General features: G+C 42.5%; 1 protein-coding gene across 1 annotated transcript; it reads right to left on the bottom strand.

Moving 5' to 3' along the window:
• Positions 1-1,792: 1,792 nt before the first annotated feature.
• lratd1 (LRAT domain containing 1) lies at positions 1,793-4,175 on the bottom strand. Its single transcript, XM_030047247.1, has 2 exons — positions 4,085-4,175; positions 1,793-3,522 (listed from the first exon to the last, which is right to left on the bottom strand). Exon 2 carries the CDS (start codon positions 3,483-3,485, stop codon positions 2,697-2,699), a length of 789 nt encoding a protein of 262 aa, XP_029903107.1. The 5' UTR covers positions 3,486-3,522; positions 4,085-4,175; the 3' UTR covers positions 1,793-2,696.
• Between the last annotated feature and the right edge of the window lie 15,575 nt (positions 4,176-19,750).

Here is a 19,750-nt window from a genome sequence, read left to right as displayed (position 1 = left end):
GGATCACTACCTCAGTTTAACATGCAGCCTGTTGAAGGCTGACTGACAGGACAAAACTGTCATCAGTGGGTAACAAAAAGGAGAAAGTGGAGAGGAAAACAACAGTCAAAGCACAATCATCTGAATCCCTCTGGACAGAAAACTTTGCAATATAAAACATACATTTGCATATTTTATTAGCTATTATACTTTTTCTGTTTTAATGCAATGCAAATGCATTTCATAGAAGTAATTTTATATAGCTAAAATTAATATCCTACTATGGATAATGAAGTTAAATTTGGCTTGACTTGATATATACAGTCAAACTATTATGTACACTATTTGTGTATGCTATTTGCAACAGTTTTTGACAATCATGTTTGTTATTTAAGATTTGTTCGTGCAGAAATATAGTTTCACATTAGTGTTATTCTGCTATAGAGGTAGTGATGGAATGGAAATACCATGTAATTTTTTAAGACATTTTGGAAGAAGTGAGGATAGGAGAAAACATCAACATAAATTAGGAGTGGAGAAATGTTGAAGAAGACAAACAAAATGAGAGGAAGGTGAGGAAACAAGAAAGAAATGCTACCATATATTTAACTAAAGCCCAAATAGTGGAAATTTTTTTCGTCTAAAACTGTTGTTTTTAAGACGTGGCTTGTTTGGTTAAACTAAAAACTAGGAGTCAGTCAATATCCCTCTCATGGCACACATTAGCAAGCTCAGCATGGGCTGACATGGGAGTCGAAAATCACATGTACCAAGTCTGAGTGCTGAGATGGCAATAACATCTGCACAAACACACACACACATGCACACACACACAGTACAAATTATGTATCTGATTGAACTTAGAGCCATACCAGCAAACATCCCCTACAGTACACTTGATTGTGTACCTCGCTTGCACAGTGACTTGGTGCCACCAGAGACAAATACTTGGTGCTGCTTATTTTGTCTCCCACACAGTTAGTAAGCTCGGACATGGCTTAATCCCCCTTAATTTTATGTGTACATTCAATAATTATTGCCAGACAGACCAGGCAGGTTACGGGTTATCTGTTAGGAACAAATGCGGCACAATCCTTTTATGAATCTACTCTCACCTGTCTTGGTCTTTCAGCCTAGATCAAGCAAAGGGAGGGAGACATGAGAATCACAGGTTGACAAATAATCATAAGCCAGAGAGCAGGAAGGCACCATCTGACTCCCCCTGTCACAGGAGCAATAACATTTCACTCCAAGGATGAAACAACTGCAGGCTAACACAACACAGGTGTCATAACAGCATTTCTACATGATATGCATCACATGGGGGACATCTTGTTCACAACGCTGTCAGGTAAACCTGCAGCTTTGAAATGTAGACTCGATACACCAGTATAATAACTTCAGTAACACCTATTGATGCTTTAGGTGTATCTGTCAGACAGGGACATGTATCAAAGAGAAAACAAAATCCATGCCTGTAGATTTACTAGAAACAGCAGTATGATAAAATCCACATGTAGAAATAGTGTGTAGCTAAATGAATAACTCCACTTATTCTGTACAGTTGCCAATGTAGCTCCCAGATCCTGCATGGATTTTTCATAAAACTTTTATGAGTTTGATGCAGATGACCATTTTACATTTTATAGGCTAAATAGACTACTGTGAAGATATATGAAGCCTATTGGCTGAAGGTGAGGTCGGGAAGCACAAGAACCTCATATCCATATATTTTTGTGTTTGCGTGTGTGTGCGTGACAGCATAACCTTTAATTGTGAGCAAAACTTAAGTACAGCCTGCTACACCAAGTGATCATTTTCAAATTTCAACCGCCGTTTATTTCAACCAAAAAAGAGATCAGGGTAAAATTCACTTAACTGAAATACAAAAATATGAGATTCAAATCGAAATCAATATATGAATACAATTTACACACACATCCAGTGCTGTGGAGCAGGATGACAGCTTTTGGAGATGACAATTTTATCGATATGGCAAAAGGGGAGCTTGAACAAGCCAAATGCTTTGTTTAGGCAACTGCGTATAGTCAACCGGGACTGTCTATAGGCCTACATGAACTAGTGGCTTAACGTTTGGGTCTGTGATATGATCAGTCCCAGTCTTTAAATAATGTTAAAGCTAACAGTAAAAAAATAGAAGGGAGACATTTCGAGTGCTATCCCAGATGCCATCTCTCATATCTCTCCCCACCTCTCCGTCTCACCGTCTGGTCTGCTGCAGTGGGCGCCCTTATGCAGAGAAGGGCCCAATTCCATTATCCCGAGAAACCAAAAAAAAAAAAAAAAAAAAAAAAAAAAAACCCGAGCCGTGTGCGCTATGTGGGGTCATTAAAGGTACAAGGTGATTTCGCTGCTTGGGGCAATGTTCTCAGTAGAAATCGCGTGTCCCACCCGCACGAATTCTGATCTGATGAAAGGGCGTTGTCTGTTTGTGTGGTCGCTCTCTCAGTTTTCACCACTCGGCAATTTGATGGAAATTCCAGTAGAGCGCCTGCGGTCCAAACGCAGCCCAGGGTCCATCTGTGACATGCAGGCAGCGTCCAAAAGCCAACAGGTCCTTGTATATGTGTCTGCGCGCGCGCGCGTGTGCGTGCGTGCGTGTGTCTGAGTGTGCAAGTGTGCATCTGTGCGCTTCAAAGAGAGAAGGTACGGGGGAGAGGCGGGGTGGAGTAGAGGTTATCAAACGGAATCCCAAATCACTCCTTACCCCCGTTAACCAAAGACAGCTCTTTGAGAATTCCACTGGCGTCCACTCGCCTTCTCTCCCGGATCATGTCCTCTAGGCTGCGAAAGACCAGAGTGTGCACCCCGCTGCCGGACAGATGCACTTTGAGGAAATACTGCTGCTCTGCTGAGTGCGCCTCTCCTCCGGCTTTGAACTCTCGTTTCCCAAAGCGGCACCAGGCTGCGAAACTTTCCGAGTTGGTCCAGCATATCTCCCTGCTGCTCAGGCCCAGGTGTCCCGCTGCGTTCTGCATCACCAGGTCAGCGGGAAGCGGTCGGTACCGGTACCGGTTGTTAACTATCCTCCCGTGGCGGCCGTTACTGATTTCGAGCAGGCTGTCCTTGCGGATCTCCCCCTTGTGCAGATGAATCACTTGGTCGTCCTGCTCGTAGATAACCCAATGGGGGGCTTGCGCTGTGCCCACCAGCTCCAGCAGGTCCCCCGGTTTGCACATAGTCATCAAAGTTTTGGCCGAGTACACATTCAGGTCCTCGTTCTCCCGGAGCTTGGAGAAGATACATTCCTGGGAGCAGAAGGCGGAATATTCCACCTCACTGACCACGAAGGGTCCCTCCTCAGCCGGGCTGTGGTCCGTGGTGAAGCCGCAGTCGGACGGAGTGCGGTCGTCCACCTCCTCCTCTTCGTCAGAGAAGAAGTAGGCAACGCCGACCCGAAGCTCGTCCTTTTCCAGCCCGGACGGATCCCCCGTGGGCAGCTCGCTGTAGTTCAGGTGGGTGATCCGATCCAGTTGATTTCCCATCAATGACCTGACAAGGAAGAGGCATGGACTGCGGTGTCTGAGAGAGATGAGAAAGAGAGAGGAGAGTGAGACAGAGATGGAGGGGGTGGGGGTGGTGTGTGTGTGCTGGTGGGGAGGGGGAGGCGAGTGGGGTGTGGGGGGGGATGTGGGGGGGGGGGGGGGGGCGATAGCGTACAAAAACACTATTAAACACATATCAATATTTCTATCTTTTAAAAAACCGAGATACCAGTCTAAACGCACACACTGGGTTGCATTTTAGAGTCAATAGATAAGAGAGAAAGCTATAAGAAAAACACTCCAGACTTCTCAGCAGTCACCTATATGGAGAGGAGAGGTGAGTGCTTTCTCATGTTATTGAGCGGACACCGAGTACACTACCACAATCAATGATACACTGCCTCTTGCTCCCTTCACACCCATTAGTCGATCATTAATTCGAATGGACTAAGAAAATAAGTCCCGCAAAAGCCAGAGGATCCAAGCAGTGGGGGAGGAAAGAAAAAGCAAAAAGGAATGGTGCAGCCTTGTGGCTTGGGAAAATAATGGTTGCTTTACGCATGACGCAAAATAGGAAAGAAGCTGGAAAAAGAGGCTACCTGTCCGTTCCCAGAGCAAATGATTAAATATCCTTCCGGTCCATGAGTCCCGTGGGTTGCCTGGTCCCCCGCTCTCCCTCTTCTCCCCCCCCCCACCTTTATCTCTCTCCTCTCTCGTTCTTCTCTCACTCTTTTCTCGTTTTCTGGCTGCTCCTGCTGTCGTGCGTGGAAATACATCTGCTCTTTCAGCACCAGCTCCGCTTAAGTACCAAGGAGAGCTCCGCCTCACGCGCCGAACTCCGCCCCATGCGCGCCTCATTGGAACGCAGTCACGCGTCCATTACAGTCCGGCAAATAGTAAACAGCAATGCCCGTGCCAGTCAATCGAAGTAGCCAATCAGGCGCGCGCAGGGCGGCTGGCGGCGATAGGCGGCTGTTACCGTGGCATGGTTTTTGTTGTCAGAGAGCTGTGAAATTCTCTCCATGTTAGCCGAGTCTGCGTGTGTAGTAGAGTTCAAGGCAACACTCACCGTTGGTAACAGCCTGCCTGTTTCATGAGCAGCCGAGGAGGGAGACTGAATAATCGGCATCGAAATTGCACTCAACCACACACATTTCTGTTCCAAACACTCCAATCCTACAACTGGTCATTCTGAAAAACGCTGTTGCTATAGGTTATTACAATCTAATACCAGCCCTCGAATACCGTCAACAATTTCTATTCGCCAGTTCCCATGTGGAGTCTCCGAGGGGATAAATTCTACATGCCTCACTCACAAATTTCTCTCTCATGTCTGTTAGTGTGTGTGCCTGTTACAGGCAGAAAGGGAGAATGGGTTGCCCAAACATGGGAATAAAAATTCCCATTCTGTCAGAAAGGGATGAGTTGGAGGCAGGTGTGTTTGTATGCGTGTGTGTGTGTGTACTTTTGCACAATATGTGTTTTAGAGACTACAGAAAGAACAAAGGACCTTGTTGGCTCATTTAAACAAAATACACAATGTTTGTATAATTGCCATGTTTTTGTCTGTCAAGAAATTAAGTGTGATTGCGCAATTAGACACACCACCAAACAACTTACACCTTTTGTCATCATATGACTCACTCATGTATGCATAGTATAGGCTACAGTGTACAGTGTACTCTTTTCATCAGCATTGTTGAAAGCAGATAGCCATAGCCATCTTGTGGTTTAAAAGACTCTTCTCCATGGAGCAAGTGTTTTGTCTCTCTACCTCTATAGATCTGTTTTTTTTTCATGGCTTTGCCTCTCTCTCTCTCTCTCTCTCTCTCTCTCTCTCTCTCTCTCTCTCTCTCTCTCTCTCTCTCTCTCTCTCTCCCAGATGGTTGGGGATAGCAGCTCTTCAGTCACTGAACTGTAATGGTCTTTGTTTTCACTGGTGACAGACAGAGTGGACGGGAGCTTATCAGTTGGTGAGATATGGCTGTGCACATTCACACACGCACATATACAATGAACATTCAAGGACATGCACAAACATAATAGCCACAGATTTCCACTCTTAAAGAATATACATGCATAGACATGGAAACATGGGAATAAAAATTCCCATATATGAGGGTGTGTCTTTGCATGCCTGATTGATTAAAAATATACAGTGCAGCTGCAAGCTTGCAGTCACATACAGTATGTTTGCAATGAAGCCCTCACCTTCAGGTGTATGTGTGTCCATGCATGAATAAATGAGAGGGAGAGGGAGAGCATGAGAAACAGAAAGAGAGGAGAAAGAAAGGCACATACTAATAAATACAGTTACGTCTATAAGCATTTGGACAGTGACACAATATTCATAATTTTGCCCTTGTACACCACCACAGTGGATTTTGAAATGGCATAATCAAGACGTGATTGAAGTGCAGACTTTCAGCTTTAATTTAAAGGGTTGAACAAAATATGGCATTATCTGTTTAGGAATTACGGCCTGTTTTATACATTGTCAACCCATTTTCAGAGGCTCAAAAGTAACTGGACAAACAATACTAACTTACATAACTATAATTATTAGGATTATATTCAGTATTTGGAGAAAAATCCTTTGCAAGGATTTTGTGCTGTCCCAATTCAATTTTACCGCGCAGGGTCCTGGATAACAAAAACAGCAACCACACACTCAAACACTGTGCAAATCAAAATTTACTGCAAGCTTTCGGTCATAGACCTTCGTCAGGCATACAGAACAAGTGAATACAACATGAGGGTTTAAATAGTCACGTCACTTGATTGTAGAATGCCAGACACCTGTGTCAGGCATGGCAATGGCAAGAGAGGCATCATGGGAATTGTAGTCCCAAACATAGTTGACTACAGAGGCCATATTTAGACCTAGTTGCTCCAAATATCTACCAAGACAAAAGACAAAAAACACTGTTGCATTGGGATAATTAACAAATCAAATACAAAAGACACAACACGATAGAGCAAAGCTATACAATCTATGCATACATCAGGTAGTGGCCATCATACAGCATAGTAGGGCCTAGCATCTATATGTTTACAGTACAACACTCATGTCAAACTCCTCATTTAGACCTAGTGGTTGTAGACTTTCTAGGGTGTGGATCCAATAAAGCTCTCTCTGGCATAGTCGCCTGTTAACATCACCTCCTCTCTGAAGAGTAACCTGTTCTATTCCCTGGAACCTAAGGGAGGGAATGGGATGCGAGTGATTATTAAAATGACAGGCTACAGGGTGGTTAACATCATTTCGTCTTATAGAACTCTTGTGTTCACTGATCCTTAGTTTGAGAGGGCGAATGGTTTTACCAATATAGATTTTATCACATGGACATTTTAGCATATATACAACATTTTTTTGTGCTACATGTGATAACTCCTCTCACTGGAAATTATTTACCTGTTCTAGGATGTGTAAAAGTATTTGTTTTCCATGTATTGTGGCACTGGGCACAGTTACCACAAGGGTAATTTCCTTGTTTAAGGGGAGCCAGGAGGGTTTGCCTGGGTCTTAGGTTGGGACCTCTTTTATAAACAAAAAAGAGGTGGATCTTTAAAATGTAAGGTGAGAGCTGGATCTGTGGTCAAAATATGCCAATATTTGAGGATAGTATTTTTAAACATGTGGACCTGAGGAGTGTAAGTGGTGATACAGGTAACTGAGAAAGGTTTTTCTTTTTGGACACTCTTGGTCAATAAGACAGATCTAGGTTTAGACTAAGTAACCTGGTAGGCCTCTTCAACACACTGAACAGAGTATCCTCTTTCCAAAAAACGTTGTTTCATCTCTAGGGATTTTTCAATGTAATCCTCGTCAGAATGGCAAAGACGTCTCAGTCTGTAAAATTGACTTTTAGGTAAGCCATTCTTTAGGGCTTTAGGATGGGCACTACTAGCTAGAAGGAAAGTATTACGGTCAGTTGGTTTCCTGTACAGTGTGGTAATGAGGCCTCCACTCTTTAACTCAATCCACATATCAAGGAAAGACACGCGTTGCAGGTCATACTCAAGAGAGAATTTTAAATCAGTGTAAACACCATTGAGAAATGATACAAAATCCAGGAGCTCTTCTGTTTCTCCTTGAAAAAGGCAAAATATATCTAAATATCTGTACCATTTGAGGATTTTTTGACAAAAGGGATTCTTATCAGGATTAAAGACAAAGTTGTACTCAAAAAAACCCATATACAGATTGGCAAAGTCCGGAGCAAAGGTGGAGCCCATAGATGTGCCTTTTAGCTGTAAATAAAAATCCCCGCGCAGGGTCCTGCAAATGCAGCCCACAGATGCAGCCTATTTCTGACTAATTTGCAGGACACACCTCCACGATGCTTCGCGGCCAACATTACAGCCTACTTCCCAGGGTACCTTTTGGTCCAGTTGAATTTCTGCATCAGCCACCATTGCTAGAATTATTAAGCCTGTTTTAGACCATCTTAATGTTTATATCATGACGTTTTTATAAAATTTCATGCCTATAATTACCACCATAGATTTGGTTTAGCAGATAACTGTATCCCAACAACACCTGTAAATGCAAGTTTAGTTAGATGAGTTAGATAGGCATTTTGCATGATGTTTCCATAGTAACCATCAGCGCATCAGGTACGTTATAATGTAGCCATGTGTACAATTACGTGAATTGGGATTGTCTGTTGCAATTTGTGTTACAGTTATATATTGATTGCTTTTCAACACAATGCATTCGGCTGCAAACATGGCTGAGGACGACGTTGCCAACATTGTGGAGGTGGAGCTTATGGAGAATAAAGAATTCGTGTTCAAATGTAAGTTGCCAGGTAATGTTATTGGTCTCAGTTCAATGCAAAAGCTGTGCTGAATTGAATAAGTAACTTACAGTAACGTTAGGCATACTTACTGTAGCTGATTGGCCTATCCCACTGGGTCTACCAATAGCCTAAGTGTGCCCAGGGTAGGCCTAGGTGTGTTGATAACTTTTTAGTAGTAGTATTTAAGTCTTTGAAGTAGCAAGATATCTGCAGTGCAAAATGTTGATACAAAAATACAAATATGTTGTATATTTATAGGGAGGAAACAGCAGACAGAACAATTCATCCGCCTCCATGCTGCCAATGAGGGCATATTTACAGGGGCCAAGCACTCCGCAGCTGTTGGCTGGAAGTATGTAACAATAATTTTATCATCTTGTGAGTGTGTGTGTGTGTGTGTGTGTGTGTGTGTGTGTGTGTGTGTGTGTGTGTGTGTGGCTGGCTGTCTGGAGGGCTGGGGTAGAGGGTTGCAGTGGAGGGTTAACCTACAGTATGTGAGATTGACCATCTGTGTGCTTACTTTATCCATAGGAAAATACTGGAGGAGATGGGCCTTACAGGAACGGTCACCCCACTTCAGGCCAAGAAGAAGTGGGACAATTTAAAGAAAAAATACAAAGTATGACCATTAAATCACTTGACACATTTCCATGACATTGTATGTGCTGTGGCTGCTGTCATTCTTAATCTTAACAGCCATGATTGATGTTCTGTGTTTTAGGATTGCAAGACTCCTGCCTCTGGCGAGGGGGTGGGAGGAAAATCCACCGCCGCGACATGGCCCTGGTATGCCATCATGGATGAGGTGCACGGGGACAAACACTCAATAAACCCACCCGTCCTGATATCCTCCCTCCCTGATGACAGACCAGGGCCAAGTTCGGCAGTGGGTGATGGGGAGGGAGAGGTGCAGCCTGAGGAGGAACCAGGGACTTCCAGCCAGCCAACAGGGACAGAAGGGACCAAAGATTGTGGAATGAAGAAGGCTAAGAAGAGGGCCAGAGAGGATGAGCTGGTAAACCTCCTAAAAGAGGATATGAGGCTGCAGAGGGAGGCAGAGGAAAGACGGGCACAGGAGAGTAGGGAGGGGATGGAGAAGCTTTTTTCTCTCCTTGGGGAACTAATAAAAAAATAAATAAATGTTTTTTGTTTTGATTATTCTCCCCTAGTCATGTAGGTTCGATTTTGTACTTGAGTAAAGCTTTTGTAATTTCTTCATTCATTTTAATTAACATGTTGTTTAAGTTGCCTGTTGACTCTGGCTTTAACACAATAAAGAGTAAAGATTCAGATCCATTGTTATTGTAATTATTCATCTGCAAATTTCGATATTCATGCTTATTATGCTGAAGCCATTAGTAAGACCTACTTATGAGCAGCTCTTTTCCAAACCAATAAAATCATTTTAAGAAATGTTGGGAAATTGACTTTAGAAGTTAATAATTCCTCAGCATTGGGAAAAACTTCTTGGATCTCTAAAAAGGGAGATTCTGAAAATCTGATTAAAGTAATATTTCCCACACAGATAAAGGTACCCATCAGTAATCAAATCTGATAAGAAAATGCAAAGGGGAAAAAATGGCTTTTATAGAATTTTGGAGAAGAACTCTTCAAATGTTCATTTATTATGTAAGATGATTGAGTCAGGAAGTAAGCAGTTATACCAAAGAAAAAATTCCTCTTCAAGGACAATAAAAGTATCACATCATGTAAACAAGAACAGAAAAGAATGTACACTGGTGGGCATTTTTGGTTGGGTGTCTTGCCGTTCACCACACTCCTTTTTGGTTTGGCAGGGCTGGCACAGTGCTGGCACAACTGATGGCTGCCTACATCCACCTGGGCTGGCTTGAGATGGTTTTCAGATAGACATAAATGAAAGACTGCACAATATGGGCAATACACAATTCCACACATCTCAAGTAATTACTTCAAGAATATTAAAACCTTTGGAACAGAACTGCATTTCATTCATTTACTTGCCCATATAGGTATGATCCCCTTCTACCTCCACCCGGGGAGACATCTCAGCAGACAGCTGGTCCCGCCAGTGTGCAGCAGCGACAGTGACAGCCTCTGGCTCCTCATCCTCTTCATCCTCCTCCGGTTCCATGATGTCACCGACCCCAAGGCAAATGTTGTGCAGGACGGCACATTCTGTGATGACCTGCAATGGTGAAAAACAATATGAAGAATTATAATACACAGATTACACAACAGTTAGATCTGACTGAATGATTTCACTCATTGTGATTGGTTAAGAGGCATTCCAGAGTGATGATATCCTGTCCAACATCACTCAGAACTTTGGTGTAAAAAGCAATATCACACTAAACTTTGTGATGTTGCTCTTGTGTTTGGAACTCCTGTAGCCTCATTCCGATGACCAAAGGGCACCAGTGATTGTATCCAGACCAACATAACTTCCTCTTGTTTGATATTGCTTATTTATATTTCTCTGGCATTGCAACATCCTGTTGAGTGGTTACTCACGTGAGGCACAAAGGTGTGGTGTACCTCCAGCGCTCCAAGGAAGATGCATCTGAACCTTATCTTCATCATCCCAAATGCACGCTCTATGATGCAGCGTGCCTTGGAATGATGTGCATTAAAGCGTTTGGCTGCCACACCTCGTACAGGCTTCCTGTAGGGAGTGATGAGGGGGAGTGGCTCCTCGAGGCAAGGATACCCGCCATCCCCAAGGATGAAGTAGCCTGGAGGAGGGCAGCGTGCCTGTCTGTAGAGTGTGCTATGGCGGAGCACTCTTGAATCATGCACAGACCCTGGCCAGCCCACATAGGTGTCGAGGAATCATCCCTGATGGTCACACACTGCCTGCAGGATGATGGAGTGGAACAGTTTCCTGTTCTTGTAACACTCATCATAAGGTTCCTCAGAGTCATCCGGACATGGCAGCCGTCGATAGCTCCTGCTGCCCTCTGGAAAACCTCGTCACCCGCCAGCCTTGCAAACCCCCGGGACATCACCTCCAGCTCATCCCTGGTAGGTAGGCGGATGAACCTTAAAACAAGATTCAAGAATATTTTCAGTGGACATAACGCAGTAATGGAATTATTAAGCACTCAAGAACCCACTCAATTTAAAATGGCAAATGCCCACTTTTGGCGTAAGCCCACAATGTCCTTCATCATTCGGTGGACAATGCGGTGGATAGTTTGGCGAGGTATGTCAAACACCCTGGAGACCACCCTGTATGATGCTCCAGATGCCAGCCAAAAAAGGAACACCATGACACCCCATCCGTGGTGGCGCTGGTCAAGATGGCTCAGTATCATGGTCAGGGCCTCACGACTGACTCTGAAGTCCTCCCTTGTGTCTCCTCCAGCAAAGAACATACGCAGGACAGGGACACTCAGGTTGAGCCTGCAGTACTGGGGTCTGTGCTGAAAGAAAGAGAAGACAAACTGTTAGTGATAGGCCAGATGGTGAGTGTCATGAAGTGTGCCCTATCTCCCTCTCCACAGTGTTTTGGGCATAATAACGATGGAAAATAACTCTAAAAATGCTAAAATAAATAAATAAATAAATAAATAATAAATAAATAATGGTAATAATTGGCATTTATAGAACTTTTAGATATCTAAACATTCTCAGAATAAACAAAGGACCTTTGCTTTTCTTTTACTTTGTTTATCTTGAGTAATAATAATAAAAACATAATAATGCACCATCTCCCTCCCTTGTCCCTTCATGCGCTACCTCTCCTCTTTTAAGGGTCTAGCTGTCATCACCATGCAGCACCACTGACGAATCAAAACCTCTGACTATTTCAACTTTGGCAAATTCCATATGAAGAGAAGGTGTGTTTGTAGGCTACAGTCTGTGCATTCGTCTATTAAAAATGTTGACATGATCCCCATCCAGTACACCTAGATGTCTGGAAATCTTGCCTATAGCCTATAGTGTCAGTATAGTCTATCTTATGTGCACTTGTCATGTCATTATTAATAGCCACATCCAACTAGGTCTGTGGCGTGAGATGAAATTTAAGTACATAAATTGCCTAAGCAATTACGCTATGGGTGCTGTTATAACAAACGGTGTGTAGGCTACTATTTTACCTGATCACGCTGCTCCCTGGTGCGAAAATATATAAGCTGGTTGCGACGTTGCAAGCGACTGAGGTCCTGCATCTTCACGAAGATGAAATACAATAAAATGCACAAAACTATGGAGTCAGTGTTGTCCATCTCGAGAACGTTGATGCTGCTTATCGTTTTGTGTCATGCACAGGTGTTCACTGGCACTGACACACCTCCGAAACCTACTTCGGCATTTTACGCTGCATCACTCGAATGCGCTTCGGGAAGCCTCGATAATGATGACGTAGGAATCTTCCGCAGGCTACACCGTCCCAATTCACTACACTTTTAGTTCCGGTACACCTGATGTCGGCACCTACGTCGGACGCCTCCTACATGGGCACCGTAGGCTGCGACCTAGTAGTCATCTAGCCCTTCGATTGAGACAGACCCTCTGACTGCCTGAAGTCTGGAACCCATGGACATCATCACCAAATTCTGAGTTTCCTCCCTTGAGATGCTCTGCTAAGCCTTGAAGAATATTCCACTTCTTTGCTTTCAGTAACTCTTGGGCTGCTTTCACAGTATGTTTTGAGTCACTGTCCATCTGCACTACAAAGAGACGTCCTATCAGTTTTGTGGCATTTGGCTGAATCTGAGCAGACAGTATAACCCTATAAACATCAGAATTAATCCTGCTACTTCTATCAGCAGTCACATCATCAGTAAACATTAGTGGCCCGGTTCCCTTGGCAACCATACACGCCCATGCCATAACACTGCCTCCACCATGCTTGACAGATGATGTGCTATGTTTTGGGTCATGAGCTGTTCCGATACAAGTTAATACACATTTCATCTGTCCAAAGAATTGGGCAGGCTTTTAAGATGTGTTTTTGCAAAGTCTAATCTGGCCTTCCTGTTCTTGAGTGACACCAGTGGTTTGCACTGTGCTGTATACCCTCTTATTTTCTTGCAAACGCCTCTTGACTGTAGATCTCGACAATAATACACCTCCAGAGTGTTTCTGACTTCCCTAGATGTTGTGAATGGGTTTTTCCTCACCAGGGAAAGAATTCTTCAGTCATCCACTTTAAATGTCTAATGTGGTCTTCCAGGCCTTTTGGTGCTGCTAAGCTTACTAGTGCATTCCTTCCTTTTCAGGATATACCAAACTGTTGATTTACTCCTAAAGTTGTTGCTATCTGTCTGATAGATTTTTTTTGTTGTTGTTGTTTGAGCCTGTTGATGGCCTCCTTCACCTGCATAGACACCTCTTATTAGAAAGACTGGAACATTTAATTGGCATTAAAGCAACTGCTTTAAACTGGTATAAGTTCTATCTATCAGATCGCTTTCGATTTGTCCATTTTAATCATGAATCCCCCATTTGCACAGAAGTTCTACATGGCATTGTACAAGGTTCTGAGCTTGGACCTTTACTGTTCATCTTGTACATGCTCCCTTTAGGAAATATTATCAAGAAACGCTCCATAAATTTTCATTGTTATGCTGATGATACCCAATTATATCTCTGACTGATACCAGATGACATCAATCAGTTAACCAACTTCAAGAGCTGGATTACGTGCAATGTTCTGCTGCTAAATTCAGACAAAATTGAAGTTATTGTAATAGGCCCTTATAAATGCATCATCTAATCATATAGTTACCTTAGATAGTATCGCACTGGCCTCTAGCATTTTTTCACCTGCGCAATATTGCAAAAATTAGGCACTTCCTCTATCAAAAAGATGCAGAGAAACTAGTCCATGCATTTATTATTATTTATTCATTCTATACTTCTAGGCTAGATTACTGCAACTCCTTATTCTTAGGCTGCCCCAACAAGTCTCTCAAGACTCTCCAGTTGATCCAGAATGCTGCTGCACGCGTATTGACTGGAACAAAGAAGAGAGATCATATTACTTCCATATTAGCTACTCTGCACTGGCTCTCTGTAAAATCCAGAATCAAATTCAAAATCCTCCTCCTCACTTACAAAGCCCTCAGTGGTCAGTCACCATCTTATCTTAAATCTTATCATAGTGCCTTACCACCCCACTAGAGCATTGTGCTCCCAAAATGCAGCCTTACTTGTGGTTCCTAGAGTCTCCAAAAGTACAATTGGAGGAAGAGCCTTCAGCTATCAGGCTCCTCTTCTGTGGAACCATCTTCCAACTTGGGTTCGAGAAGAGTACACTTAAAACCTTTTTTTTTGATAAAGCTTTTAACCAGGACTGTCGCATAGTTATGCTGCTATAGGGTTGGACTGCTGGGGGCCCTCCCATGATGCACTGGGGTGTCTCTCTCTTTCCCGTCTCCTTCCTCACATATCCATATTCCATTAATGCATGTTACTAACAAGCGAACTTCTCTCTCCAGTAGTTTTCAACAGGTATTTCTGCCTCTAGAGCTGTAGAGTCTGTGTCCGTGATGGCAAACCACCTGTTGCAGGGTATATAACAATTGTATTGTTATATATCCTGCAATGTGCTCCTCCCTCCTCCCTCCTCTCTCTCTCTCTCTCTCTCTCTGTCCATCTCTCAACCCTTCCGATTGAGGCAGATGGCCGCCCACACAAGGCCGGGTTCTGCTCGAGGTTTTTGACCGTTAAGGTTTTTTCCTCGCCACTGTTGCCCTGTGCTGCTCTTGGGGAGATTTTGGTCCATGGATTTGGCCAGTATCTGTTGGGTTCTGGTAAAGCGCCTTGATATAACTTTCGTTATGATTTGATGCCATACATATACAATTGAATTGAATTGAATTAAATTGAATTGAATTCTAATAAACAATGACAAAAAGCAAATGCAAATACTTGGAATGAACTCCAGACCTTTCATTTTCTTAATTTGTCATGGAATAGCAAGGGAAAAGGCCCCACCTGGCCATGAAACTACTTTTTAGTCAAGTGTCCAATTACTTTTGAGCCTCTGAAAATGGGGTGACAATGTATAAAACTGGCTGTAAATATTTAACGGTTAATGCCATATTTGTATGCAACCCCTTAAATTATAGCTGAAAGTCCACTGTGGTGGTGTACAAGGGCAAAATTATAAATATTGTGTCACTGTCCAAATACTGAACCGTACATACACATATGTGTATGCGCACACACACACACACACACACACACACACACACACACACACACACACACAATGACATGGGACTGTCAGGAATAGTTGAGCTGAAGTGAGTTTTCATTGTAGATGCTGCCTTTTTCAAACACACTCTCTCACCCTAAAGCAGATCCCATCTCTCTCACTCTCTCACCCTCTCTCTCACTCTCTCTCTCTCTCTCTCTCTCTCTCTCTCTCTCTCTCACACACACACACACACACACACACACACACAAACACACCTAATCATATATGCAGCTGGTGTAATAATAAGGCAGGATGCAGACAATACTGGAATAACTACTGAGACAGGGTGATATTTCACAACCCCAATAATTGGATATGTCTCTATTCCCTAATTACTAACTAAATCACATAGGCTGCAGGACTTTGCCATGCAAATAAACAAACACACACACACACACACACACACACACACACACACACAAAGTCAAACTGGCATTTTACAGTCACACTCACAGTTGTATACCATTGTTTTATGACTGCAAAGTGTTTGGCTGTACAGTTGCTATGAAGGATTTGTCTCTTGGGCAGCAGTAGTATGTGTGTGTGTGTGTGTGTGTGTGTGTGTGTGTGTGTGTGTGTGTGTGTGTTTATGTGGTCACGTGTTGTTTATTTTTGTGTCATAAAAATTTGGAAATACCACCATCAGTACAGACAACAGATAACAGACACCATGTCATCAATAATTAAAACATACTTTTAAGAGGCCCATCATCATGGAGGCGTTTGTGGCATATGAGCTCTGATATCTAGAAAAAAAAAAAAATCAACGACAACAAAACAAAGGTGACAGAGAATACCGTGTCAGCTTTTTGTGAGACACTATCGATCCATGAAGGGGAAATTCTCTTTTTTCCCTCCACAGGGAGGTCAGAGAGCAGGGTCACCTTAACAGAGCTGGAGATGGGGATTCAAGGATTGTTCAGCAAGGAGGCCATCCAGTGCCATCCAGGGGCAGTCTCCCCATTTACTGGGATCATAATGAAGTGCAAATATTAGTTGCAGATTGATTCCTCGAGACAAAATCATTTACATAAATTATGATTTTTTTTGTCCCACTGTAACAATGTCACAGATTTTGTTTACATCTGAGTGGTCATTTATTCACCCTTACATATTAGGTACCACTCACCGATCTATAATAAAAACTGGATTGCTGATGACGTAATAAAAAGTACAGACACTGCGCTGCCATATGGGTACGCCCTGTAACACAGAGGCATTATGATCACAAAATCTACAATCTCTACCTCCGTCAGACTAGTTTGAAGTTTACCTTTAAATGATTTCCCATTCATGATAGCTACAGACATTCTCACGCCTCTAGTGTGTGACATACGCTTTCACCTTCAGTCTCACGCTCTCACACTGCCCAATAAATTCTCACGGCCAAACACAGAGATGAACAGACAAACATATGATGCTCAGTCTTTCTGGTATAGTAAGAGTTAAACCAAGCAAACGTTGGGTATTGTAACCCCCAGATTCTACGAGTATAAACACAACCCTCTAAAACTGTAAGTCTAGCCGTCCTACATGATTTTTGGCCTCATTTATAATTGTTGCTTATGCACAAAATCAGCCAGGAATACCATTTGTCTCACTTTATTCTGAAAGCCTAAACATTGAGATCATCCAAAAGCCACCTCTAGGTTTGAAGTTAGGCCTGCATCTTATTATGTACTGATAAATGGTGTGACCCAATAATTAAGACAAATTGAAGGTCTTAAATAATTAATTAATTAGACTAATTGCCAAAAGAACATTGTAACATGAGATTTATTTTTGTGAAGAATTGTTTTGAAGATTGTCTTATTTTGGTATTGGTTGGATGTTTTACATTATTTGATTAATGATGTGATAAATGTATTCTTTATGTTGCTATATAAATTAGAAACTACACTACTCACAAAAAGTTAGGGATATTTGGCTTTCAGGTGAAATTTATGGAAAATGTAAAAAGTTCACGCTACAGTGATATCATATCATGAAAGTAGGGCATTTAAGTAGAAGCATACACTGGTGATTTCCTCATCTCCCAACACATTATTGAAACAAAAGCCAACAACAGTGGTGGGTATACCACAACAAAAAATGTCAATGTCTCAATAACTTGTCATGTGCCCTTGAGCATCAATTACAGCTTGACAACGACGTCTCATGCTGTTCACAAGTCGAGTTATTGTCTGCTGAGGCATGGCATCCCACTCTTCCTGAAGGGCGGCCCTCAGGACATTGAGGTTCTGGGGTACAGAGCTCCGAGCCTCTACACGGCGACTCAGCTGATCCCATAGGTTTTCTATGGGATTCAGGTCTGGCATTCATCATCCGGTTCCGCAGGGCACTGTTCACAATGAAGTGGTCATCAGTGTGGGATGTGGCCAAAGGACGTCCACTTCTATGCCTTTCTGTGACTCTTCCAGTCTCTCTGTATCTCTGTGGCAACCTGCTGATGACACTCTGTGACACTCTAAGCTCAGTGGCCACTTCCGTCTGAGAACATCCTGTTTGAAGCCTCGCAATGGCGAGGTGCTGCTGATCAATTGTTAGGGGTCGTCTTGGTCTCATGATGTCAAAATGTGAACAGCATGATGAGGAGGACTGTTTAAATACCAATTCTAATTGAACCAGGAAATTTATTGGTCGATTCATGGATCAAACACCTGATGTGAATTTTGCCGTTAAGCTCCTTGTTAGAGAACAGCAACTTGTGCAAAAAGTACTGAAACATTGAACAGTTGGACATGTGCATTCAAAAGTTTACAGAAGGTCACATTAAGTTCACCTGTAAAGGTTAGAATGCATTTTAGGTTCATCCTGAAATTTCACCCGAAAGCCGAATATCCCTAACTTTTTGTGAGTAGTGTATATCACACTAGACAGCATGTCTGTAGGGTTTAGGATAGTTTAGCTTGGGTGAGTGACACACCGCATAGTTGAGTTCAAATTGCTTGTTGGTGGTCTGGGGTCCTACTTTTGAACTGACATTAAAGTATATATGCTCCAAGGAAATATCTGTCCTGTGCTGTTCCTTATCCATGACCCTAAATAGACTGAATCAATTAATAGTTAATGTGAAGCTACTTCCAGTGTTACATATAAAAGGGCTGGTGGTGACTATGATTGTTTTGGCACAGGCCGGGCAAATAAGATACATTACACCAGCCGTGTTGAGATGTACCGTAAAAATAATACACCAATATAGTTTGAGAAATATATTCAGTGTTAGATGCAGTATTTCTATAAACAGGGTGAAATAGTGGCCAGTAGCCTAGCTGATGCACCCTCATCAGTATTATCAGCCAAACCAGTGTCTCCCTCCTTATCTGGCACGGCTCCTATAATGTCAACTTGTGTGATTATTGATGCCGTACGCTTGTCTAGAGGAATGAGCCCTACTGTCCCCGTCCGCACTCTGGCAGTGACCGTGCCCAATAAGACTCTACTTGTTGACATATTTGTTTATGTCAGACCGCTTCCTATTTATTTCTGTCAAGGTTCTTTTACTGCTGCATCCAACTCATGCACAAGTAGTCTATGTTTGCAGAAATTTTACTTAAGTAGAAGTTAAATAAATATATTAATACAAAAATAAACAAAATACCAAGAGACTTGTTTAGAAAAGAGGACAGTGTTGTGTAAAGTTTAGAAATTGCAAAATATAACGCACAGAGCATACTGCCTAGTTACTGTTCTTTGCTGACTGTCTGCTGTGGATGGTTCCACAAATAATGTGTCAATTTTTCTGATGCTTTTATAAAAAGCAGACAAAATATGTATTCAGCAATATAATTCAAAATATAGCTGGCATGGGCTGCACTAGGATTTAAATTAAAATGTGTAATAAAAGTAAAAATAAATAAATATATCATAAACAAATAATAAAAAAAGAGAACAAATTGCATAAAACAGCTTCTTGATTACAGTCATTGAAGTAATCATTCATCCTTCCTGCTGTGACAAGCTGCCACTCAGTAAACATTTTTAAGCCTCTATTGAAGCATCCAAACAACATCTCTCTTGCTTCCACTGCTCTGGTGAGAACTTTTACTTCATACTTCGAGAAAATTCTCACTTTTTCCTGCACTCAAATTGTACAGTTTCTCCTCCACAACAAAATGCACGGACTAACTCTGCATATCAACATTCATGAAAGGTGTTTCTTGACCAAATATGGCTAATTGTGGGCATTCAAGGGGTGGAAGTTGAGGCTGGTGCACATGTCCAACATTTCAGGTATCTTTGTGATTTATGAAAAGGAATTGCGTGCA

Source organism: Myripristis murdjan, chromosome 24, assembly GCF_902150065.1.
Source record: "Myripristis murdjan chromosome 24, fMyrMur1.1, whole genome shotgun sequence".
NCBI lineage: Eukaryota > Metazoa > Chordata > Actinopteri > Holocentriformes > Holocentridae > Myripristis > Myripristis murdjan.
This window is presented reverse-complemented; position numbering and strand designations above follow the sequence as displayed.